Genomic DNA, 27546 nt, shown 5'->3' on the forward strand with positions numbered 1-27546 from the left:
AATAATCTGCCTTTCTATTCTTACTTCCAAAGTGAATAACCTCACACTTATCTACATTAAACTGCATCTGCCATGTATCCGCCCACTCACACAACCTGTCCAAGTCACCCTGCAGCCTTATTGCATCTTCCTCACAATTCACACTACCCCCCAACTTAGTATCATCTGCAAATTTGCTAATGGTACTTTTAATCCCTTCGTCTATAATCCCTTTATCTATAATTACATAGATACTGGGAGGTCTATACCCTATATGTATTTTGAAACTGGATTTATATTAAGGCTACATTTGTTGTTAATGTAATCCTGATCCCTACGTATCAATATCACTGTTATCATTTTATCATTTTGTGAAATTTAATAAAAAAGATTTGAAAAGAGAGAAAGGAAGAACAAAGATCAGAGGGCATCACAACATGGAAATTATGAGAGAACGTCAACAATTCAGACCCGCCAGCAAAATAAAACCTGCACCTGAGATCAGAGATCTAAAAACAAATTAAATATTCTGATATCCCCTTCCTTGCAATCCAGTCTATAATTTGTGCTCTTGCGATAATTAATAGCTGGATATATTTATTATTGCAATTATTTCACAAAATGCTGGAGTAACTCAGCGGGGTCAGGCAGCATCTCTGGAGAGAAGGAATGGGTGACGTTTGGGGTCAAGACCCTTCTTCAGACTGAGAGTCAGGGTCTCGACCCGAAATGTCACCCATTCCATCTCTCCAGAGATGCTGCCTGACCCCACTGAGTTACTCCAGCACTTTGTGTCCATCTTCTTCTCTTACTTCTCTTCTCGTCTCTTATTGTCGAGACCCTTCTTCAGACCAATCATTTATCATTGCAATAGTCAGTCATTACTACTACATTTTAATTTTCTTCTCTAAAACATGCGGCACGGTAGCACAGCGGTAGAGTTGCTGCTTTACAGCGAATGCAGCGCCGGAGACTCAGGTTCGATCCTGACTACGGGTGCTGCACTGTAAGGAGTTTGTACGTTCTCCCCGTGACCTGCGTGGGTTTACTCCGAGATCTTCGGTTTCCTCCCACACTCCAAAGACGTACAGGTATGTAGGTTAATTGGCTGGGTAAATGTAAAAATTGTCCCTAGTGGGTGTAGGATAGTGTTAATGTACGGGGATCACTGGGCGGCACGGACTTGGAGGGCCGAAAAGGCCTGTTTCCGGCTGTATGTATATGATGATATGATATGATAAAATGTAGAGCAGAACAACGTGCAGGAAGGAACTGCAGAACTAAGATGGAAACAAATCGCTGGAGTAACTCAGAAGAAGGGTCTCGACCCGAAACGTCACCCGTCCCTTCTCTCCAGAGATGCCCCCTGTCCCGGTGAGTTACTCCAGCACTTTGTGTCTATCTTTGGCATCCGTGGTTCCTTCCTGCACAGAAACATGGTCTTGAGTTAATTGTGTGAAGTGGGAATCAGTCCAGACAAGCATGTGGTTAGGAGAGAATTGTTCAGTTTAGTTTAGTTTAGAGATACAGCAGGGAAAACAGGCCGTTCGGCCCATCGAGTCCACGCCCGACCAGGATCGCCCGGTCAAACACGTACTATGTATAAGAAAGACAGAAAATGCTGGAGCAACTCAGAAGAAGGAACGGGTGACCCGAAACGTCATCCGAACCCAAACGCGTCAGAGGTATCACAAAATGCTGGAGTAACTCAGTGGTGACAGGCGGTATCTCTGGAGAGAAGGAATGAATGGGTGACGTTTCGGGTCTCGACATCAGCCTGAAGAAGGGTCTCGACATCAGTCTGAAGAAGAGTCTCGACATCAGTCTGAAGAAGGGTCTCGACCCGAAACATCGCCATTCCTTCCTCTCCAGAGATGCTGCCTGTCCCCGCTGAGTTACTCCAGCATTCCGTTGTGTGCAAGGGGGGTGGCACCTACCCTTATTGTAAAGGGTGCCATCAAAATAATAGCTGCCAGTGTAGTATCCGGTACTATGTTCGATCAAGTGTCGAGCCCAAGTGTTACCGGCTCCGGGGGAAGCTCGAGAGGGCTATCAAATCCTTCGTTTTCGTCGGGAGAAATTTCCTGTCTGTACATCTGTTATCTGGAAAAGAAATGGAAGCCTGAAACCTCGGAAAAAGTACCGGATTTTTCGTTTTGCCTGACAATAGACAATAGGTGCAGGAGTAGGCCATTCGGCCCTTCGAGGCCGCACCGCCATTCAATGTGATCATGGCTGATCATACTCAATCAGTACCCCGTTCCTGCCTTCTCCCCATACCCCCTGACTCCGCTATCCTTAAGAGCTCTATCTAGCGCTCTCTTGAATGCATTCAGAGAATTGGCCTCCACTGCCTTTCTGAGGCAGAGAATTCCACAGATTCACAACTCTCTGACTGAAAAAGGTTTTTCCCTCGTCTCAGTTCTAAATGGCCGACCCCTTATTCTTAAACTGTGGCCCCTTGTTTCTGGACTCCCCATACATTGGGAACATGTTTTCTGCCTCTAACGTGTCCAACCCCTTAATAATCTTATACGTTTCGATAAGATCTCCTCTCATCCTTCTAAATTCCAGTGTATACAAGCCTAGTCGCTCCAGTCTTTCAACATTCTCACTGCGTCAAATTAACGGGAAAGGTATTGCCAGGACTGGCGGGGACTGTCCTATGTTGGGGACAGGGGGGAGGGGAGGGAGGGTGAGGGAGGGGAGGGGAGGGAGGGAGGGGAGGGAGGGAGGGAGGGAGGGAGGGAGGGAGGGAGGGAGGGAGGGAGGGAGGGAGGGAGGGAGGGAGGGAGGGAGGGAGGGAGGAGGGAGGGAGGGAGGGAGGGAGGGAGGGAGGGAGGGAGGGAGGGAGGTGGGTGGGGAGGATGTTTCCACTGGTGGCAGAGTCTAGGGCCAGAGCTCGTAACCTCAGAAGTAAAGGGTGCTCATTTTTTAGAAAGGACTAGACCAAGTGGACCCATAGGGAGGGAGGGAGGGAGGGAGGGAGGGAGGGAGGGAGGGAGGGAGGGAGGGAGGGAGGGGGGAGGGAGGGAGGGAGGGAGGGAGGGAGGGAGGGAGGGAGGGAGGGAGGGAGGGAGGGAGGGAGGGAGGGAGGGAGGGGAGGGAGGGGAGGGAGGGGAGGGGAGAAGGAGAGGGTGCTGCACCAATGCAGGAGAGTTTTGGGCCCAATGGGTCCACTTGGTCTAGTCCTTTCTAAAAATGAGCACCCTTTAATTCTGAGGTTACGAGCTCTGGCCCTAGACTCTGCTACCAGTGGAAACATCCTCCCCCACATCCACTGTACCTACGGCTTTCATTTTTCGGTGAGTTTCGATGAGGTCCCGCCCTCCACTGCCTGAACCACAGCGGGGGAGAAGGCGAAGTCCCGGCTTACCTTGGACGAGAGTCTGGTAGACGACACAATAGCTCTCATCTTCCACCAGTTCTGTGGTCGCATCCGCCAACGGCCTCCCACAGAGAAGGCCGTCCACAGCGTCGTGGAGCGTGAAGCGGGATGTGGCAAAGCCGCAGTGACACTCTGTCCCACTGATGACCATCAGCGGAAACTCCTGTCAGGGGAAAGTGCACCAGCTTGTGACACGTGTCGAGTTTAGTTTAGTTTGGTTTAGTTTAGAGATACAGCGCGGAAAACAGGCCGACAGCCCTCAGAGTCCGTGCCGACCAGCGATCCCCGCACACTAACACTATCCTACACACACTGGGGACAATTTACATTTATACCAAAGCCAATTAACCTACAAACCTGCACGTCTTTGGAGTGTGGGAGGGAATCGAAGATCTCGGAGAAAACCCACGCGGTCACGGGGAGAACGTACAAACTCCGTACAGACAGCGCCCGTAGTCGGGATGGAACCTGGGTTTCTGGTGCTCTCCTCTATCTATCTATCTATCTATCTATCTATCTATCTATCTATCTATCTATCTATCTATCTATCTATCTATCTATCCTATCTATCTATCTATCTATCTATCTATCTATCTATCTATCTATCTATCTATCTATCTATCTATCTATCTATTCTATCTATCTATCTATCTATCTATCTATCTATCTATCTATCTATCTATCTATCTATCTATCTATCTCCCTCCATTTCCCTCCATTTCCCTCCCTCCCTCCCTCCTCCACTCCCTCCCTCCCTCCCTCCCTCCCTCCCTCCCTCCCTCCCTCCTCCCTCCCTCCCTCCCTCCCTCCCTCCCTCCCTCCCTCCCTCCCTCCCTCCCTCCCTCCCTCCCTCCCTCCCTCCCTCCCTCCTCCCTCCCTCCACCCTCCCTCCCTCCCTCCCTCCCCTCCCTCCCTCCCTCCCCTCCCTCCCTCCCTCCCTCCCTCCCTCGCTACATCTTGCTGTCAACTGGGGAAGAGAGGTTTTTCTTCTCCCGGTTTTTCTTCTCAATTTGCCCAGCTAGTTCACAACGCGGTAATTCCATGCATATTTTTTACTGAGTGCTAAATGTTTACACAAGCGCACGCCAGATGAATTTTAAACCCCCAAAAGTATTTTCCCAACATTTATGGAGAAGTCATGGCCTTGAAATGAATTCTTTGTTCGTGATTCTAAATGCACGGTGGCACAGCGGTAGAGTTGCTGCCCTCACAGCGCCAGAGACCCCGGGTTCCATCCTGACTACGGGCGCTGTACGTACGGAGGTTGTACGTTCTCCCCCGTGACCTGCGTGGGTTTTCTCCGAGATCTTCGGTTTCCCATTTCAAAGATGTACAGGCTTGTAGGTTAATTGGCTTTGAAATTCATTCTTTGTTAGTGCTACTAAATGTGTGTGGTGCTAATTCATTGGAATTCAAATCTATTCAATAATAAGCAATGACAGAGAAAACACTTCCAGGCAGTTTTAACATCTGTGATAAAATATTATCACGCATTTACCTTTAAGTTAAATAAAAAGTGTTTGTACTTTAATGGAACTGGTTTTGTTTAGAGATACAATGCATCGTAGAAACAGGGCCCTCTGGCCTATGTTCACAGACCAAATATACATGCGTTAGTTCAATCGTACACACTATTTACAGAGGACAATTTACAGAAGCCAATTAAACCTACAAACCTGCATGTCTTCGGTGTGTGGACAGCCCGGACACAGTGGGCCAAAGGGCCTGTTTCTGAGCTGTATCTCTAAACTAAACTAAATAGCCAGCAAAAGTCAGTAACCACATTACAGATCTAATGGCCTACCAACACAGTGCTGGACAAAACTCAACGCGTCAGGCAGCAGCTTTGGAGGGAATGGACAGGCGGCATTTTGGCTTGGGACCCTTCTTCAGAGATAGATTATTGATTAGTACGGGAGGCAGGGGTTATGGGGGAGAAGGCAGGAGAATGGGGTGAGGAGGAGAGATAGATCAGCCATAGAGCCAAACGGGCGAGAGAACCAATTCAGGAAGGGCCTGTTTCCGCGCTGTATCTCTAAGCTAAACAGGGCCCTAGTGAGACCGCACCTGGAGTACTGTGTGCAGTTGTACAGGGCCTAGTGAGACCGCACCTGGAGAGTACTGTGTGCAGTTGTACAGGGCCTAGTGAGACCGCACCTGGAGTACTGTGTGCAGTTTTGGACTCCAAATTTGAGGAAGGATATTCTTGCTATTGAGGGCGTTGCAGCATAGGTTTACTAGGTTAATTCCCGGAATGGCGGGACTGTCATATGTTGAAAGACTGGAGCGACTAGGCATGTATACACTGGAATTTAGAAGGATGAGAGGAGATCTTATCGAAACGTATTAAGATTATTAAGTGTGGTTGGACACGTTAGAAACATAGAAACATAGAAAATAGGTGCAGGAGTAGGCCATTCGGCCCTTCGAGCCTGCACCGCCATTTAATATGATCATGGCTGATCATCCAGCTCAGTAGCCTGTACCTGCCTTCTCTACATACCCCCTGATCCCTTTAGCAAAAAGGGCCACATCTAACTCCCTCTTAAATATAGCCAATGAACTGGCCTCAACTACCTTCTGTGGCAGAGAATTTCACAGACTCACCACTCTCTGTGTTGTTAGAGGCAACGTTGGGGGAGTCCAGAACAAGGGGCCACAGTTTAAGAATAAGGGGTAGGCCATTTAGAACTGAGATGAGGAAAAACATTTTCACCCAGAGAGTTGTGACTCTGTGGAATTCTCTGCCTCAGAAGGCAGTGGAGGCCAATTCTCTAAATGCATCCAAGAGAGAACTAGATAGAGCTCTTAAGGATAGCGGAGTCAGGGGGTATGGGGAGAAGGCAGGAACAGGGTACTGATTGAGAATGATCAGCCATGATCACATTGAATGGCGGTGCTGGCTCAAAGGGCCGAATGGCCTCCTCCTGCGCCTATTGTCTATTGTCTATTAAACCAAACTAAAACTGAACTAATACCAAGGACACAACATCAGGCCCAGATCTACAGTTCCAGTGGGACAATCCATTAGACTGGTTGGCTGCGATTTCTGTTCTTGATTGGATGCGGAGAGGATGTTTCCACTAGTGGGAGATTCTTGGACCAGAGGCCACAGCCTCAAAATAAAAGGACGAAGCTTTAGAAAGATGAGGAGGAATTTCTTTAGTCAGAGGGTGGTGAATCTGTGGAATTAATTGCCCCAGACAGCGGTGGAGGCCAAGTCAGTGGATATTTTTAAGGCAGAGACTGACATTCATTCATTTATTCACAGATTCTTGATCAGTGCGGGTGTTAGAGGTTATGGGGAGAAGACAGGAGAATGGGGTTGGGAGGGAGAGATAGATCAGCCATGATTGAATGGCGGAGTAGACTCGATGGGCCGAATGGACTAATTCTGCTCCGAGAACCTATGAACCTCCAGGCTCAAATGTTAAACCAGGCTTCAAGCCGCCTACCTCCTCAAATATCTCTACCTTTCAAATCAAAGACACGAGAGCTCTCTGCCACAAGATGTTTGGTTCCGTTCAGTGAGAGGTTTCACGTACCTTTTTAGTGCAGAACTCCGTGCATTTAACGACGGTCAGGTTAGGCTGGCTCACGTGGACAGGGAAGGCCAGCGTTAGATTCTGCGGAACCTTGAAGCAACCTCGGTAGAGAACATTCCTGTCTGAAGCAACAGAAAACGTGCTGGTTACTTTAAACCAACAGCAATGACTCTCAGTCTGAAATGACCCGAAACGTCACCCATTCCTTCTCTCCAGAGATGCTGCCTGTCCCACTGAGTTACTCCAGCATTTTGTGTCTACGGTTTAAATCAGCATCTGCAGTTCTTTCCTACACAATGAGTATCAGTATCAGTTTGGTTTATTGTCACGTGTACCGAGGTACAGTGAAAAGCTTTTGTTGCGTGCTATTCAGTCAGCGGAAAGACAAGACATGTTCACAGTCGAGCCGTCTACAGTGTACAGTTACATGATAAGGGAATAGCGTTTAGTGCAAGGTAAAGCCAGCAAAGACCAATCAAGGATAGTCTGAGGGTCACGAAACAGGAGGATAGCAGTCCAGCACTGCTCTCTGGTTGTGGTGGGATGGTTCAGTTGCCTGATAACAGCTGGCAAGAAACTGGTCCCTGAATCTGGAAATGGGCCATTTGAAACATTTGCAATATTAGACAATTTACGTTCTCTATTTAGCTTAGTTTAGTTTCAGTTTAGTTTAGTCTTGTCACGTGTACCGGAAGACAGCACGGTGGCGCGGCAGTAGAGTTGCTGCCTCACGGCGCCAGGGACCCGGGTTCGATCCTGGCTTCGGGTGCTATCTGTACGGAGTTTGTACGTTCTCCCTGTGACCGCGTGGGTTTTCCCTGGGGGCTCAAGTTTCCTCCCACACTCCAAAGACGTAAAGGTTTGTAGGCTAATTGGCTCGGTAAAATTGTAACCTGTTCCTAGTGTGTGTAGGATAGTGCGTGGGGATCGCTGGTCGGCGCAGACTCGGTGGGCCGAAGTGCCTGTTTCTGCCTTGTGTCTCTAAAGTCAACGAAAGCAAACTACAGTGAAAAGCTTTTTTTTGCATGTTATCCAGTCAGGGAAAAGACAGTACATGACATATATAACATATAACAACTACAGCATGGAAACAGGCCTGTCCGGCCCTACCAGTCCACGCCGACCATTCTCCCTGACCTAGTCTCATCTACCTGCACTCAGACCATAACCCTCCAATCCCCTCCTATCCATATACCTATCCAATTTACTCTTAAATAATAAAATCGAGCCAGCCTCCTCCACTTCCACCGGAAGCCCATTCCATACAGCCACAACCCTCTGAGTAAAGAAGTTCCCCCTCATGTTACCCCTAAACCTTTGTCCCTCAATTCTGAAGCTATGTCCCCTTGTTGGAATCTTCCCCACTCTCAAAGGGAGTTACAATGAAGTTGTCCACGGTGTACAGCGATTTTGGTGATGGGAATTGATACAATAAACAGTATCTTAATACGCTGACCAACTTGGTTTAGGTACCAAATTTAAACTCGGAATACAAGGACGAACTAGTTCTGCAATATCTGCAGTTCTTTGTTTAGATTTAGATTTAGATTTAGATTTAGAGATACAGCGCAGAAACAGGCCCTTCGGCCCACCGGGTCCGCGCCGCCCAGCGATCCCCGCACACTAACACTATCCTACACACACTAGGGACAATTTTTACATTTGCCCAGCCAATTAACCTACATACCTGCACGTCTTTGGAGTGTGGGAGGAAACCGAAGATCTCGGAGAAAACCCACGCAGGTCACGGGGAGAACGTACAAACTCCGTACAGACGGTGCCCGTAGTCAGGATCCAACCTGAGTCTCCGGCGCTGCATTCGCTGTAAGGCAGCAACTCTACCGCTGCGCCACCGTGCCGCCCTTTCTACATTAAGAAAAATAATATGGCTTGCATTCTAGTTTTTTCTCATTGAGGGCCGCACGGTGGCGCAGCGGTAGAGTCGCTGCCTCACAGCGCCAGAGACCAAGGTTCGATCCTGACTACGGGCGCTGTCTGTATGGAGTTTCTACGTTCTCCCCGTGACCTGTGTGTGTTTTCTCCGGGTGCTCTGGTTTCCTCCCACACTCCAAAGACATACAGGTTTGTAGGCTTGGTATGAATGTAAATTGTCCCTAGTGTGCGTAGGATAGTGTTAGTGTGCGGGGATCGCTGGTTGGCGCGGATTCGGTGGGCCGAAGGGCCTGTTTCCGTGCTGTACGTCCAACCTAAACTAAACTAAATAGGAAAAGGATTCGAGCTGAAGAGATAATTGTCCCCTTTATTGATTAGAGACTAATACATCTTTACTTGTCTTTGGACTTTAGAGATGCAGTGCAGAAACAGGTCCTTCGGTCCACAGAATCCCTGCCGTCCAGCAATGACCCCGTACACTAGCATTGTCCTACATACATGAGGGACAATTTACAATTTTACCAAAGCCAGTTAACCTACAAACCTGTACGACTTGAGTGTGGGAGGAATCTGGAGAAAACCCACGCAGGTCACGGGGAGAACGTACAAACTATGTACAGACAGCACCCGTGGTCAGGATCGAACCCTTGTCTCTGGTGCTGCAAGGCAGCAACTCTACCGCTACGCCACCGTGCTTCCCTCAATGGGCAGAACCAAAATACAAGCCATACTCATTTTCTTAATGTAGACACAAGGAACTGCAGATGCCAGTTTATACTAAAGATAGACACAAAGTGCTGGAGTAACTCAGTGGGTCGGGCAGCACCTCCGGAGAGAAAGGATGGATGGAATTTTGGGTCGGGACCCTTCTCCACACTGACGGTCCCGACCCGAAATGTCACCCACTCTAGTTCTCCAGAGATGCTGCCTGACCCGCTGAGTTACTCCAGCACTTTGTGTCTATTTTTTTTCTTAAATTGCATGAACAATTAGTCTCATCACATTAGTGCAGGAGGGGCTAGTGTAGCTGGGACACGTTGGCCGGTGTGGGCAAGTTGGGCCGAAGGGCCTGTTTCCACATTGTATCACAAGTTATAGGAGTTAACTTATAACTTACATAAGTTAGTAGGTTCTAGGTGAGGAATTAGGCCATTCGGCCCATCGAGTCTAGTCCGCCATTCAATCATGGCTGATTTCTGCCTCCTAATCCCATTTTCCTGCCTTCCCCCCATAACCCTCGACACCCGTTCTAATCAAGAATTTGTCTATCTGTGCCTTACAAATATCCACTGACTTGACCTCCACAGCCCTCTGTGGCAATGAATTCCACAGATTCACCACCCTCTGACTAAAGAAGTTCCTCCTCACCTCCTTTCTAAAAATGAGCGCCCTTTAATTCTGAGGCTGTGCCCTCTGGTCCTAGACTCTCCCACCAGTGGAAACATCCTCTCCACATCCACTCTATCCAGGCCTTTCATTATTCTGCAAGTTTCAATGAGGTCCCCCCCCACTCATCCTTCTAAACTCCAGCGAGTACAGGCCCAGTGCCGACAAACGCTCATCGTGTGCCAACCCACTGGAATCGTTCTTGTAATCCTCCTCTGGACCCTCTCCAGAGCCAGCACATCCTTCCTCAGATACGGGGCCCAGATTTGCTCCAAATGTGGGCTGACCAGCGCCTAGCAGAGCCTCACCATTACATCTCTGTTTTTTTGTATTCCAGTCCTCTCGATATAAATGCTAGCATTGTGTTTGCTCATTCTATGACCTGATTGTCCCCACCCCAGATCAGAGTCTAATGCTTTGCTGGGCCGAGATGGTCAGAAAAGATAACAATACGAAGATTCACCGGCATCAGTGGGTGTGTGTGTTTTTCCCGCTGCTAAATATTGTATAACTACATCGTAAACTGGTTTTGTTGTGACAGCAGCAATAATAATTGCATTTGCAAGGTGCCTTGCTCTGTCTACATGTCTCAAAGCTCCTCACACAGTGAATTACTCTGAAGTGCAGAGATTTTCAATGGCAACGAACTGAACAAATACTTCATCATCCCTTTGATGGTAATGGCTGCTGAGAGGATACCTGGGACTGGTGCCACAAGAACTCTACACTCGTGGTGTGATTGTGCACGAGACCTTTATTGCATGCCTGGCAGGATTACAGTTTAGCATCTCATCTGACAAACAAACGCTTAGGACAGGAGCAAGGCCACGTCTACCGTTGAAATCAGCCACAAAATAAAACCCTGCTAAAAATTGGACATGAATGTGGATGATCGGCCATGATCACAATGAATGGCGGTGCTGGCTGGTAGGGCCAAATGGCCTCCTCCTTCACCTATTTTCTATGTTTCTATCTGAAAGCAGAATGGTGGATCTGTTCAGCGGATCAGGCAGCAGGGAACAGTTAACACGGAGGAGGAAACTACAAGATAGACACAAAATGCTGGAGTAACTCAGCGGGACAGGCAGCATCTCTGGAAGAAGGAATGGGTGACGTTTCGGTTCGAGACCCTTCTTCAGACTCGGATAATGTTTCAGGTTGAAGATCTACCGGAGACACAGCCTCGAAAAGGTGGACGATGTCAAATTCTCCCACCACCTTTGTCACTCCCACCTCCAGTAACAAGGTGCAGGATTTAGTTTAGTTTAGAGATACAGCGCGGAAACAGGCCCTTCGACCCACCGCCTCCGCACTGACCAGCGATCCCCACACACTAACACTAGCCTACACACACTAGGGACAATTTACATTTATACCAAGCCAATTAACGTACAAACCTGTACGTCTTTGTAGTGTGGGAGGAACCAAAGATTTCGGAGAAAACCCGTGTAGTCACGGGGAGAACGTACAAACTCTGTACAGACAGCGCCCGTAGTCGGGATCGAACCCGGGTCTCTGGCGCTGTGAGGCAGCATCACTACCACTGCGCCACCGTGCCGCCCGAAAGCCATAACCACCAGGTTCTTCCCAGCAACCATCAGGCTCTTGACCTACACACATCAACAACGAAGGATGGACCAGCCATGATTGAATGGCGGAGTAGACTTAATGGGCCGAATGGCCTAAATCTGCTCCCAGGAATGATGCTCTTTCTACAGATGCTGACGAACCTGCAATGTAGTCCCAGCATTTTCCGGTTTTATTTCTGCAAGAGATATTGGTGACAATCCATCACTGATAACTTAGACAATAGATAATAGACAATAGGTAATAGGTGCAGGAGGAGGCCATTCGGCCCTTCGAGCCAGCACCGACATTCAATGTGATCATGGCTGATCATTCTCAATCAGTACCCCGTTCCTGCCTTCTCCCCATACCCCCTGACTCCGCTATCCTTAAGAGCTCTATCCAGCTCTCTCTTGAATACATTCAGAGAATTGGCCTCCACTGCCTTCTGAGGCAGAGAATTCCACAGATTCACAACTCTCTGACTGAATTTTTTTTTCCTCATCTCAGTTCTAAATGGCCTACCCCTTATTCTTAAACTGTGGCCCCTTGTTCTGGACTCCCCCAACATTGGGAACGTGTTTCCTGCCTCTAACGTGTCCAACCCCTTAATAATCTTATACGTTTCGATAAGATCTCCTCTCATCCTTCTAAATTCCAATGTATACAAGCCCAGTCGCTCCAGTCTTTCAACATATGACAGTCCCGCCATTCCGGGAATTAACCTAGTAAACCTACGCTGCACGCCCTCAATAGCAATTAGGATAAAACTCACAACACTTTGGGCGGCATGGTGGCGCAGCGGTAGAGTTGCTACCTTTCAGAGCTGATAGCGTGGGAGACGTGAGTTCGATGCTGACTGTAGGCACTGTCAGTACGGAGTTTGTACGTTCTTCCCATAGCCTGCGTGGGTTTTCTCCAAGATTGTTTTTCAGATCAGCTGCTAATATCATTTGCTCACTCTTAGTTTAGAGTTTAGAGATACAGCGCCGAAACAGGCCCTTCGGCCCAACGAGTCCGCGCCGACTACCATCCCCACACACTAACACTAAATAATTTAGTCACTAATCTCACAATGTGATGGAGTTCATTTCTACTTAAACACAACCACCAAAAAATAGGCGTCACGGTGGCGCAGCGATAGAGTTGCTGCCTCACAGCGCCGGAGACCCGGGTTCCATCCCGACTAGGGGTGCTGTCTGTACGGAGTTTGTACGTTCTCCCAGCGACCTGCGTGAGTTTTCTCTGAGATCTTCGGTTTCCTTCCACACTCCAAAGACGTGCAGGTTTAAAGGTTAATTGGCTTGGTGTGTGTGTAAAACTGTCCCTAGTGTGTGTAGGATAGTGCCAGTGTGCGGGGATCGCTGGTCGGCGCGGACTCGGTGGGTCAAAGGGCCTGTTTTCGTGCTGTATCTCTAAATTAAACTAGACAAAAACTAAAAGTAACATGTCTCAAATGTCGGAGGTTGCGGGCTGACTTTTTTTGAGTGTGGTTTAGTTCAGAGATACAGCATGGCAAAAGGCCCTTCCGCTCATCGAGTCTACACCGATGAAAATCTTTTCACTGTACTATCATAACGAAAATTTACAATCTTACCAAGCCAGTTAACCTACAAACCTGCACGTCTTTGGAGTGTGGGAGGAAACCGAAGATCTCGGAGAAAACCCACGCAGGTCACGGGGGGAACGTACAAACTCCGTACAGACAGCACCCGTAGTGGGGATGGAACACGGGTCTCCGGCGCTGTGAGGCAGCGACTCTACCGCCGCGCCACCGTTACGCCCTCCATTAGTTCCTCGCCCAAAGCAGACTAATTCCTTTACTCACAGCCGTGCCAGCCGGTAAAGTGTTCACTTTAACACGTTGTAAAATGAAACAAATACTAAATTATAATGTGACAAAAATAATTAAGTTACTGGAGCTTCAGGGGAGAGCATGAGAGAACGTCAACAGCTCCGACCTCCAGCAAAATAAAACCTGCACCCGAGAGATGAGATATATGAAAACGAATTAAATATTCTGAAATCCCTTTCCCTGCCATCCACTCTATAATTTGTGCCCTTGTGATGATTAATAGCTGGCTCCTGGTGTGATATATTTATCATTGCAATAGTCAGTCGTTACTACTACATTTAATTTTCTTCTCTCAAACATAAAACATAGAACACAACACCGCGTGTAGCAAGGAACTGCAGATGCTGGTTTACACCGAAGATAGACACTAAAGGATGTGCTGGCTCTGGAGAGGGTCAGGAATGATCCCAGGGATGAGTGGGTTAGCGTACGACAGGGTTGCCAACCTTCCTCGCTCCCAAACAAGGGACAAAAGGTGACGTCGCCGCCCCCGCGCCCCACGTGACCTCACCCAGCCAGCGGCCACGCGCTCCCGCTCCACCAACGGCGGCCGCCCGGGCCGGGAGGCGGGTTGCTATGCAACCTCCATTAGGCGGTACCCGGGCCTCCGGGCCTACACCGGCCCCCGGGCCTACAGTGTCCGAGCTTACACTGACCGGGCCTAATACGGGACAAGGGCGGTCCCGTACAGGATAGCAGACAACAAAAAAGCTTTTGACTGTACCTTGGTACACGTGAAAATACACTAAACTAATAATTATACTCATGAATTATAATCGAACTGGACATTGGATTGCATTCATAATCTTGAAATCTCATAGCTAATATAACTCAGTAATTACCAACAAAATTAATATCAAAAGTATGTCTCATTAACATTTCCCAACACTTAGCTTATTAAACATCCATCACCAAATGTTTACTCACTAACATCACCAAATGTTTACTCACTAACATCACTAACATCACCAAATGTTTACTCACTAACGTCTTTCCACCGTATTTCTCGGATGAAATAAAAATAAGATGGAATTATTTGACATCCAGAACAAGGGGCCACAGTTTAAGAATAAGGGGTAGGCCATTTAGAACGGAGATGAGGAAGAACTTTTTCAGTCAGAGAGTGGTGAAGGTGTGGAATTCTCTGCCTCAGAAGGCAGTGGAGGCCAGTTCGTTGGATGCTTTCAAGAGAGAGCTGGATAGAGCTCTTAAGGATAGCGGAGTGAGGGGGTATGGGGAGAAGGCAGGAACAGGGTACTGATTGAGAGTGATCAGCCATGATCGCATTGAATGGCGGTGCTGGCTCGAAGGGCTGAATGGCCTACTCCTGCACCTATTGTCTATTGTCTATTGTCTATTGACATTCAGTTTAGTTTAGAGATACAGCGCGGAAACAGGCCCTTCAGCCCACCGAGTCCGCGCCGACCAGCGATCCCCGCACACTAACACCATCCTACACACACTAGCGACAATTGTACATTTATACATTTATACCAAGCCAATTAACCCACAAAACCTGTACGCCTTTGGAGTGTGAGAGGAAGATCTCAGAGAAACCTCACGCAGGTCACGGGGAGAACGTACAAACTCTGTACAGACAGCACCCGTAGTCAGGATCGAACCCAGGTCTCTGGCGCTGTAAGGCAGTAACTCTACCACTGCGCCACCATGCCGCTCTCCAACAGTTAAAAATGGATAGATCAAGTCCACAGACTTATTGTTCATAAATGGGAGTAGGAGTAGAATTAGGCCATTCGGCCCATCAAATCTACTCCGCCATTCAATCATGGCTGATCTATCTCTCCCTCCTAACCCCATTCTCCTGCCTTCTCCCCATAACCCCTGACACCCGTACGAATCAAGAATCTATCTATCTCTGCCTTAAAAATATCCACTGACTTGGCCTCCACAGCCGTCTGTGGCAAAGAATTCCACAGATTCACCACCCTCTGAGTAAAGAAATTCCTTCTCATCTTCCTCCTAAAAGAACGTTCATTAATTCTGAGGCTGTGACCTCTGGTCCTAGACTCTCCCACTGGTGGAAACATCCTCTCCACATCCACTCTATCCAGGCCGCTCACTATTCTGTACATTTCAATGTGGTCCCCTCTCATTCTTCTAAAGCTGCATTTGTAGAACTACCAGACCTGTAAAAATAGCTAAAAGCCCTCAAGGGAAATTTCAGATTACAAACATATTCTTCCCCACACTGTGCTGGATATATGAGCAAAATAATCTCATTGAAAGCAATTATTCTAAAATGATCTATTCCTTAAATAAGAGAACAAGATGTGTTTGTTTTTAAAGGAAGCAAATGAAAAGGTCAAAAATTGATTCTGAAGAAGGGTCTTGACCCGAAACATCACCCATTCCTTCTCCCCAGAGATGCTGCCTGCCCCGCTGAGTTACTCCAGCTTTTTGTGTCTACCTTCTGTGTAAACCAGCACCTGCAGTTCCTTCTGACACAAAAGGTCAAAACAGGCGGTGCAGCGGTAGAGTTGCTGCCTCACAGCGCCAGAGACCCGGGTTCGATCCCGACTACGGGTGCTGTCCGTACGGAGTTTGTACGTTCTCCCCGTGACCTGCGTGGGTTTTCTCCAAGATCTTCGGTTTCCTCCCACACTCCAAAGACTTACATGTTTGCCGGTTAATTGGCTGGGTGTAAATGTAAAATTGTCGTGTGTGTGTGTGTGTGTGTGTGTGTGTGTGTGTGTGTGTGTGTGTGTGTGTGTGTGTGTGTGTGTGTGTGTGTGTGTGTGTGTGTGTGTGTGTGTGTGTGTGTGTGTGTGTGTGTGTGTGTGTTGGATAGTGTTACTGTGTCAGTGAGCAGGGACCTATTTCCGAGCTGTATCTCCAAACGAAAGTCAGGTTTAGAGTTTAAAACAGCAAAATAGATGAGATGAGCCACAACGTAGTGTGAGATCTGTCAAGGTCTCAAAGACCTGAAGATACGAAGAGGAATGGGAGACAGGGAGAGATTAGATAATCACAGGTCTTGGTAGACTGTGGAAAGCATTCTATCAAACAGCTGGCACTTGCCTTTTCCAGAGTTCAGAGGGGCAAAAATCAAAGCCTCAACTACCTCCTCTGGCGGCTCGATCCATTCACACATCACCCTTTGTGTGGAAGCGTTACCCCGCACGTTCCTATTATCGACCCGAGACGTCACCCATTCCTTCTCTCCCGAGATGCTGCCTGACCCGCTGAGTTACCCCAGCATTCTGTGTCGACAGCAGGTGATGGAATCTTGAGCTAAAACAAAGTGCTGGGAGAACTCAGTGCGTCAGGCAGCATCTGCAGAGGGGGCGGATAGGCAATGTTTCGGGTCGGGACCCTTCTTCAGACTGATTGTATCTTGATCTTTCTTATTCCTGGGCCATTTTGGTTTAGGTTTATTATTGTTGTGTGTACTGAGGTTTTGCATGCCATCCATCCAAACAGATAAGATAATACAATACCTAAATAACATCAAGTCAAACTCAGGTACAAGAGAAAGAGCACTGGTATTATCATATCATATCATATCATATATATACAGCCGGAAACAGGCCTTTTCGGCCCACCAAGTCCGTGCCGCCCAGCGATCCCCGTACATTAACACTATCCTACACCCACTAGGGACAATTTTTACATTTACCCAGCCAATTAACCTACATACCTGTACGTCTTTGGAGTGTGGGAGGAAACCGAAGATCTCGGAGAAAACCCACGCAGGTCACGGGGAGAACGTACAAACTCCGTACAGTGCAGCACCCGTAGTCAGGATCGAACCTGAGTCTCCGGCGCTGCATTCGCTGTAAAGCAGCAACTCTACCGCTGCGCTACCGTGCCGCCCATATTGATACAGAGTGCAGAATATAGTTATAGACAATAGACAATAGGTGCAGGAGTAGGCCATGCAGCCCTTCAAGCCAGCACCGCCATTCAATGTGATCATGGCTGATCATCCATGATCACCCCATTCCTGCCCTCTCCCCATATCCCGTGACTCCGCTATCATTAAGAGCTCTATCTGACTCGCTCGTGAAAGCAGCCAGAGAATTGGCCTCCACTGCCTTCTGAGGCAGAGAATGCCACAGATTCACAACTCTCTGACTGAAAAAGTTTTTCCTCATCTCCGTTCTAAATGGCCTACCCCTTATTGTTAAACTGTGGCCCCTGGTTCTGGACTCCCCCAACATCAAGAACATGTTTCCTGCCTCTAGCGCGTCCAATCCCTTAAGCAGTTCTCAGCATTGCAGCCACATCGTGTGCAGGAAGGATCTACAGATGCTGGTTTACACAGAGGATAGACACAAAACTCTGGAGTAAATCAGTGGGCCTGGCCGCATCTTTAGTTTAGTTTAGTTTAATTTAGTTTAGAGATACAGCGTGCAAATAGGCCCCTTCTGTCCACCCAGTCCGCGCCGACCAGCGATCCCCGCACACTAACACTGTCCTACACACACACTAGGGACAGTTTTTTCTACCCATACACCAAGCCAATTAACCTACAAACCTGCACGTCTTTGGAGCGTGGGAGGAAACCGAAGATCTCGGAGAAAACCCACGCGGTCACGGGGGGAACGTACAAACTCCGTACAGACAAGCGCCCGTAGTCGGGATCGAACCCGGGTCTCAAGTGCTGTAAGGCAGCAACACTGTGTAAGAAGATAACTGCAGATGCTAGTACAAATCGAAGGTATTTATTCACAAAATGCTGGAGTAACTCAGCAGCATCTCGGGAGAGAAGGAATGGGTGACGTTTCAGGCAGCAACTCTACCGCTGCGCCACCGCGCCGTTCTAAACGTCACCCATTCCTTCTCCGCGGAGATGCTGCCTGTCCCGCTGAGTTACTCCAGCATTTTGTGTCTATCTTCGGTACAAGCCAGCATCTGTCCAGCTCCTCCTCCCTGTCACTCTACCACAGTGACGCCCCAAAAGTACCGGCACGTAATTAACGGCATGTTATAATTTGCTGCTGTTCGCCCTTTTTTTTTATTAAGCATTTCCAAGAAAGATACATACATCGTTTGTTGCTGGGCCGAAGGTCTTCCACTCTGTACACCGATAGTCTGTTCACTCCTCCGCAGAGAGTGTGCTTCTCTCCTTTGCATTCCATGTTACAGTCCTCCTGCCGGGCATTGCCTGAAGTCACTCGGTTTCCGCAGTAACATTCTGCACCATATTCCAGGCCAGCGTAAAGATAGCCTCTGTGGAAACAAATTTGTTTTGCTTAGTTTAGAGACACAGCACGGAATCAGGCCCTTCGGCCCACCGGGACCGGGCCGACCAGCGATGACAAATCGCCCGAGTGACACAGCGGGAACAGGCAGCATCTCTGGAGAGAAGGAATAGGTAACGTTTCTGATCTGAGGAAGAGTCTCGACCCGGAACGTCACCCGTTCCTTCTCTCGAGAGACGCTGCCTGTCCCAATAGACAATAGACAATAGGTGCAGGAGGAGGCCATTCGGCCCTTCGAGCCAGCACCGCCATTCAATGTGATCATGGCTGATCATTGTCAATCAGTACCCCATTCCTGCCTTCTCCCCATACCCCCTGACTCCGCTATCCTTAAGAGCTCTATCTAGCTCTCTCTTGAATGCATTCAGAGAATTGGCCTCCACTGCCTTCTGAGGCAGAGAATTCCACAGCTTCACAACTCTCTGACTGAAAAAGTTTTTCCTCATCTCCGTTCTAAATGGCCTACCCCTTATTCTTAAACTGTGGCCCCTGGTTCTGGACTTCCCCCAACATTGGGAACACGTTTCCTGCCTCTAACGTGTCCAACCCCTTAATAATCTTATATGTTTCGATAAGATCCCCTCTCATCCTTCTAAATTCCCGTTGAGTTACTCCACCATTTTGCGTCTGACCTCAGTCCTTTAATAAATACGAGACGATGAGATAGAACTTTATTTATCCCAGGAGGGAAATCGATCTGCCAACAGTCGTAAAAACACAAAAATACGCGACTCATGAAATTAATCTTAATGGAGTCCCCAGTCAACGTCACGGCGAAATAGGAACGAGACAGAGTGTGTAATGAGTGTTGAGGACATATCACGGCCTTACCTCTCCGCACAACTATCTTGACACTGTGACACCGTCATCTTGCGGAAGTCATAAAAGACCATGCCCTTCAACGCCTTCTCCTTCGATTCATCTCTGAAACAACCAATGTGCGTTGCTGTAAAGCACAACAAAGCAGCTGTTAGTCCGACATCACATTTACCGACGATCATTTGTTTGAACCAGAACATAGAACATGCTGCATGGGGCATAGGGCACCGGGTGGCACGGTGGCGCAGCGGTAGAGTTGCTGCCTTACAGCGAATGCAGCGCCGGAGACTCAGGTTCGATCCCGACCACGTGCGCCGTCTGTACGGAGTTTGTACGTTCTCCCCGTGACCTGCGTGGGTTTTCTCCGAGATCTTCGGTTTCCTCCCACACTCCAAAGACGTACAGGTATGTAGGTTAATGGACTGGGTAAATGTAAAAATTGTCCCTAGTGGGTGTAGGATAGTGTTAATGTGCGGGGATCGCTGGGCGGCGCGGACTCGGTGGGCTGAAGGGCCTGTTTCCGCGCTGTATCTCTAAATCTAAAAAAAAGTACAGCACAGGAACAGGCCCTTCGGCCCACAATGTCTGTGCCGAAACCCATCTCTGCCTGCACATGATCCGTTGTGCTCCATTCCCGGCATATCCATGTGCCTGTCTAACCACCCTCTGACTAAAGATATTCCTCCTCATCTCCTTCCTAAAGGTATGTCCTTTTATACCGAGGCTGTGCCCTCTGGTCCTAGACTCTCCCACTAGTGGAAACATCCTCTCCACATCCACTCTATCCGGGCATTTCACTATTCGGTAAGTTCTAAACTCCTAAACTCCGATGTGTACTGGCCAGTGCTGTCAAACGCTCAGCATTTGTTAACCCAATCATTCCTGGGATCATTCTCATAAACCTTCTCTGGACCCAAAATTGCTCACGATACTCCAAAGACCAGCACCTTCCAAAGCCTCAGCATTTACAATCCCTTCTCTTATGTGCTCGTCCTCTCTAAATGAATGCCAACATTGCACTTGCATCTTCCGAGAGTCACAGAAGACTTGACTGTCCCTAACACGTTTTAGGGCGGCTGGGTGGCTCAGCGATAGAGCTGCTGCCTCACAGCACCAGAGAGACTCGGGTTCGATCCTGACTACAGGCGCTGTGTGTACGTAGTTTGTACGTTCTCCCCGTGACCTGCATGGGTTTTCTCCGAGATGTTTTTTTAGATTTAGAGATACAGCGCAGAAACAGGCCCTTCGGCCCACCGGGTCCACGCCGCCTAGCGATCCCCGCACATTAACACTATCCTACACCCACTAGGGACAATTTTTACATTTGCCCAGCCAATTAACCTACATACCTGTACGTCTTTGGAGTGTGGGAGGAAACCGAAAATCTCGGAGAAAACCCACGCAGGTCACGGGGAGAACGTACAAACTCCGTACAGACGGCTCCCGTAGTCGGGATCGAACCTGAGTCTCCGGCGCTGCATTCGCTGTAAGGCAGCAACTCTACCGCTGCTCCACCGTGCCTCCCTTGAGATCTTCGGTTTCCTCCCACACTCCAAAGACGTACAGGTTTGAAGGTTAATTGGCTTGTTAAATGTAAAATTGTTAATTGACATTGTTAAATGTAAAATTGTCCCCAGTGTGTGCAGGAAAGTGTTAGTGTGTGGGGATCGCTGGTTGGTGCGGACTCGGTGGGCCGAGGGGCCTGTTTCTACGCTGTATTCCTTAACTAAACTAAGCTTCAGAAAACCATGCTGCAAGATGTTAAAGTGTTGAACGGAATGCCAGCAAATCCTCTAAGAATTTCCAAAGAATCATATGACTCGACATTGTGCTTTAAGTTACTGCATAAATGGACAGAAGTCTGAAGAAGGGTCTCGACCCGAAACGTCACCCATTCCTTCTCTCCTGAGATGCTGCCTGTCCTGCTGAGTTACTCCAGCATTTTGTGAATAAATACCTCAGAAAATATAAAATGTCTGTGACAAAGAGCTTGTATTCTTTGTTCTCCTTTTCACCACCACACTTCATTCCAAAGCACTCTGAGGGCCATTATAGTTTAGTTTAGTATATTGTCACGTGTACTGAGGTATAGTGAAAAACCTTTTGTTGCGTGCTAACCAGTCAGCAGAAAGACAACACATGATTACGATTGAGTACAGATACATGATAAGCGAATAACCTTTAGTGTGAGGTAAAGCCAGCAAAGTCTGATCAAGGATAGTCCGAGGGTCACCAAAGAGGTAGATTGTAGTTCAGGACTGCTCTCTGGTTGTGGTAGGATGGTTCAGTTGCCTGATAACAGCTGGGAAAAGAACTGTCCCTGAATCTGGAGGTGTGCTTGCAACTGAATCTGGAGAGAGCGCATTGAAGGTTTACAAGGCTGTTGCCAGGGCCTGAGCTACAGGGAGAGGTTTGGCAGACGAGGGCTTTATTCCTTGGAGCGCAGGAAACTATGGGGTGATCTTATAGAGGTGTGTAAAATCACGAGGGGAATTGAAGCACAGAAGCACACAGTCTTTTACCCAGAGAAGGGTAATCACAAACCAGCAAACATCGGTACAGGTTGAGGGGGAAAAATTTAATAGGAATCTGAAGGGCAACTATTATACACAAAGGGTGGTGGGTGTATGGAACGAGCTGCCGGAGAAGGTCGTTGAGGCAGGGACTATCACATAATTCAAAAGACACTTGGACAGGTACATGGATAGGAAAGATTTAGAGGGTTATTAGTTAAATATTGGCAGATGGTTCTCGCTCTGACAGAACATTTTGGTTGGCATGGGCAAGTTAGATCAAAGGGCCTGTTTCCGTTCTGTATGACTCTAAGTGAGGTCACTGCAGTAATATTTTTTTTAAAGTGACAGGCAATTGATATGTGGAAAACAACAAAATCTTGTTTTATTCTGTATCTCTTTCCTGACTGAGTCATCTCTCCCCCCCATTCTCTCTCAGTCTCGATGCTTTGCTTTTATGGAAACTTTAGACTTTAGAGATACAGCGCGGAAACAGGCCCTTCGGCCCACCGAGTCCACACCGACCAGCGATCCCCGCACACTGACACTATCCTACACACACCAGGGACAATTTACAATTTTACAGAAGCCAATTAACCTGCAAACCTGCACGTCTTTGGAGTGTGGGAGGAAACCGGAGCATCCGGAGAAAACCCACGCGGGTAATGGGGAGAACGTGCAAACTCCGTACAGACAGCACCCGTAGTTGGGATCAAACCCGGGTCTCTGGCGCCGTGAGGCAGATAACTCTACCGCTGTGCTACCTTGCTGCCTGTGTTGAGATTCTTCGTCGGACTAAGAGACTGGTGTCCCATCCTGAAACATTGCTCTCCAGAGATCCATTCTCTCCAGAGATGCTGCCCGACCCACCGAGTTAGAACATAGAAAACATAGAAAATAGATGTGGGAGGAAGCCATTTGGCCCTTCGAGCCAGCACCGCCATTCATTGTGATCATGGCTGATCATCCACATCAGCAACCCGTGCCTGCCTTCTCCGCATATCCCTTGATTCCACTCGCCCTTCTTGCTATGGAGGGCGTGCAGCGTAGGTTCACTAGGTTAATTCCCGGAATGGCGGGACTGTCGTATGTTGAAAGGCTGGAGCAATTAGGCTTGTATACACTGGAATGTAGAAGGATGAGGGGGGATCTTATTGAAACATATAAGATAATTAGGGGATTGGACACATTAGAGGCAGGAAACATGTTCCCAATGTTGGGGGAGTCCAGAACAAGGGGCCACAGTTTAAGAATAAGGGGTAGGCCATTTAGAACGGAGATGAGGAAGAACTTTTTCAGTCAGAGAGTGGTGAAGGTGTGGAATTCTCTGCCTCAGAAGGCAGTGGAGGCCAGTTCGTTGGACGCTTTCAAGAGAGAGCTGGATAGAGCTCTTAAGGATAGCGGAGTGAGGGGGTATGGGGAGAAGGCAGGAACGGGGTACTGATTGAGAGTGATCAGCCATGATCGCATTGAATGGCGGTGCTGGCTCGAAGGGCTGAATGGCCTACTCCTGCACCTATTGTCTATTGCCTATTGTCTATTGCCTCTAGAGCTCTATCCAACTCTTACCCCAGGCACCTTGTGTTCTTGGCAGCGCTCAATTCAGTGTTAAGGTTTGATTTCTCCGGGTTAACTTAAGACCTAATCGCAATGAAATATATTTGATTACGTTTGGCACCAGCTGCTTTTTCAAAGAGCTATTTTATATAACAAGAAGCATGGCAGCTGAGATACCTCGTCTTCTCTCTTGCTGAGTTTTCCCTGTCTTGCTGACTGTGGGAGATGCGGGGAATGTTAATTTGTCCCATCTTCACCGGAAGAGGTTAATGCCGCCAAGCTGCCCTTTTGGAAGTGCAGTGTTTTCAAGTGAACCCAATTTGTACGATGCATTTTAAAAATGTCAGTAGGGCAAAATGACAAACTGTTATATCATTTACCAAATTAGCGCGCGTTAAAGGCTTATTAAGAATAATTAAAAAGCAATCAAGAAGCTTTTAATCTGCAGCAAGAATGTCAATTAGTCCAGAACTATCACCAATGAATATGCCTGTCATTCATGCTCCCTGATGCAGTTATGTGCCACAATCGTGGTACAGATGTTTTAACTGTGGGATGCTAATCTAACCCAAAATATCCAGAAGTAAAATAACACGCTCAAAATTGGTAGATGCAGTTCAGTTTAGTTTGGTTTAGTTTAGAGATACAGCGCGGAAACAAGCCCTTTATACCCCCGCCCCCACCATGAGTCCGCTCCGACCAGCACATAACACTTCTAATGTTAAATTCGTAGACGATAGACAATAGGTGCAGGAGTATGGGGAGATCAGGGGGTATGGGGAGAAGGCAGGAACGGGGTACTGATTGAGAATGATCAGCCAAGACACAATTGAATGGCGGTGCTGGCTCGAAAGGCCGAATGGCCTCCTCCTGCACCTATTGTCTATTGTCTATTGAGTAGGCCATTCGGCCCTTCGAACCAGCACCGCCATTCAATGTGATCACAGCTGATCATTCACAATCAGTACCCCGTTCCTGCCTTCTCCCCGTACCCCCTGACTCCGCTATCATTGAGAACTCTATCTAGCTCTCTCATGAAAGCATTCCAGAGGATTGGCCTCCACTGCCTCCTGAGGCAGAGAATTCCACAGATTTACAACTCTCTGGGTGAAAAGATTTTTCCTCATCTCCGTTCTAAATGGCCTACCCCTTATTCTTAAACTGTGGGCCCTGGTTCTGGACGTAGATGCACATATCACTGGTTGTGTGATTTTCTCACCGGGCCTCAGCATATCAGGCGCTTGAAACAGTTCGTAGTCCTTTGAATAACAGATGTGGAATGAATACAATGCTCCAGGTTAGTTCGTTTCTGAGCAACGATTAGTTTAGTTTCGAGATACAGCGCGGAAACAGGCCCTTCGGCCCACCGAGTCCGTGCCAACCAGCGATCCCCGCACACTAACACTATCCCACACACGCACTGGGGACAAATTATACTCGTACCAAGGTAATTAACCTACTAACCTACTGCACGTCATTGGAGTGTGGGAGGAAACCGAAGATTTCGGAGAAAATGCATACGGTCACGGGGAGAACGTACGAACTCTGTATAGACAGCACCACCAGATTCAGGAACAGCTTCCTCCTCTCTGTTATCAGGCTTCTGAATGGCCCTTCCATAAGCTAGGGTGCTGTCTGATTCACCTCTACCCCATTGCGGACATTGGACTTTGTCTCTGGAACTACAGTGCTGAGAACTATATTTGCACTCTGTATCTTCCCCTTTGCTCTACCTAATACACTGGAGATTGACCTAAAGTACCAGCCATATTTGGATCTCCATGTAACTAAGATGGGGCCGCATTTAGAGTGTTGTGTTGAGTTCTGGTTATAGGAAAGACGTTGTCAAACTGGAAAGGGCGCAGAGAAGGTTTACGAGGATGTTGCCAGGACTTCAGGATGTGAGCTATAGGGAGAGGTTGAGTAGGCTGGGTCTCTATTCCTTGGAGCGCAGGAGGATGAGGGGTGATCTTATAGAGGTGTACAAAATCATCAGAGGAATAGTTCGGGCAGATGCACAGAGTCTCTTGCCCTGTGTAGGGGAATCGAGGACCAGAGGAGATAGATTCAAGGTGAAGGGGAAAAGATTTAATAGGAACCTGAGGGGTAACCTTTTGACATAAAGGGTGGTGGGCGTATTTTTTTTTTTTTTTTAGATTTAGAGATACAGTGCGGAAACAGGCCCTTCGGCCCACCAAGTCCGCGCCGCCCAGCGATCCCCGCACACTAACACTATCCTACACACACTAGGGACAATTTTTACATTTACCCAGTCAATTAACCTACAAACCTGTACGTCTTTGGAGTGTGGGAGGAGGTAGTTGAGGCAGGGAACATCGCAACGTTTAAGAAACATTTAGACAGGCACATGGATAGGACAGGTTTGGAGGGATGTGGACCAAATGCAGGCAGGTGGGACTCGTGTAGCTGGGACATGTTGGCCGGTGCGGGCAAGTTGGGCCGAAGAACCTGTTTCCACTCGATGACTCTTACTCGATGACTCTTAACTGAACTTAAGTTTCCTGCACTTTATAGACCACCATGCCACCAACACCATCTCCAGGCTCATCTTAGTACAGTCTAGATTTGCCTCACGGGACGGCGAGGTGGCGCAGCGGTAGAGTTGCCGCCTCACAGCGCCAGAGACCCGGGTTTGATCCTGACTACGGGCGCTGCCTTTACGGAGTTTGTACGTTCTCCCCGTGACCCGCGTGGGTTTTCTTCGAGATCTTTTGATTTCCTCCCGCACTCCAAAGACGTGCAGGTTTGTAGGTTAATTGGCTTGGTGTAAATGTAAATTGTCCCTCGTGTGTGCGGGGTAGTGTTAGTGCGCGGGGATCGCTGGTCGGTGCGGACTCAGTGGGCCGAAGGGCCTGTTTCCGCGCTGTATCTCTTAAAAAATCATTACATTTCACTCTCTCCCCAGCGTTGAAAGAACCATCCTATAGAGATTGGCCCTGAACTACAATTTCCTTCATTGGAGACCCTCGGACTATCTTTGATCGGGCTTTACCTTGCGCTAAACATTATTCATGTTATATCATTGATCACATATCTGTACGCTGTAAATGACTCGATTGTAATCGTGTGTTGTCTTTCCGCTGACTGGTCAGCACGCACAAAAAGCTTTTCACTGTACCTCGGTACACGTGACAATAAACTGAACCAAGCTAAAAACTAAGCTAAACATGCAAAAATCAATATGTATCAGATGGAACTGCAGATGCTGGCTTCATCATCATCATCATCATCATATATATACAGCCGGAAACAGGCCTTTTCGGCCCTCCAAGTCCGTGCCGCCCAGCGATCCCCGCATATTAACACTATCCTACACCCACTAGGGACAATTTTTACATTTACCCAGCCAATTAACCTACATACCTGTACGTCTTTGGAGTGTGGGAGGAAACCGAAGATCTCGGAGAAAACCCACGCAGGTCACGGGGAGAACGTACAAACTCCTTACAGTGCAGCACCCGTAGTCAGGATCGAACCTGGATCTCCGGCGCTGCATTCGCTGTAAAGCAGCAACTCTACCGCTGCGCCACCGTGCCACCCTTACAACGAAGGTGGACACAAATTGCTAGAGTAACACAGCCTACGTAATCTCCCGATTACTAAACACTTTAACTCCCCCTCCCATACCTGTCCTGGGCCTCCTCCACTGTCAGAGTGAGGCCAAACGCAAATTGGAGGAACGGCGCCTCATGTTTCGCTTGGGCAGCTTACACCCCAGCGGTATGAACACTGACTTCTCTAACTTCAAGTAACCCTTGCTTTCCCTCTCTCTCAGTTCCTCTCCCACTCTAGTTCTCCG

At 48.2% G+C, this 27546-nt stretch overlaps 1 protein-coding gene across 1 annotated transcript in view; it reads right to left on the reverse strand.

Moving 5' to 3' along the window:
• LOC144606321 (sialate:O-sulfotransferase 1-like) overlaps positions 1-27546 on the reverse strand; it is a 41591-nt gene that overhangs the window by 12968 nt on the left and 1077 nt on the right. Inside the window, 6 exon segments of the mRNA XM_078422321.1 lie at positions 1917-2013; positions 2015-2082; positions 3356-3530; positions 6913-7034; positions 18621-18805; positions 19669-19783. Of these exon segments, the coding sequence (XP_078278447.1) occupies positions 1917-2013; positions 2015-2082; positions 3356-3530; positions 6913-7034; positions 18621-18805; positions 19669-19783 (762 nt within the window).

This window comes from Rhinoraja longicauda, chromosome 26 (assembly GCF_053455715.1).
Source record: "Rhinoraja longicauda isolate Sanriku21f chromosome 26, sRhiLon1.1, whole genome shotgun sequence".
NCBI classification, from domain to species: Eukaryota; Metazoa; Chordata; class Chondrichthyes; order Rajiformes; family Arhynchobatidae; genus Rhinoraja; species Rhinoraja longicauda.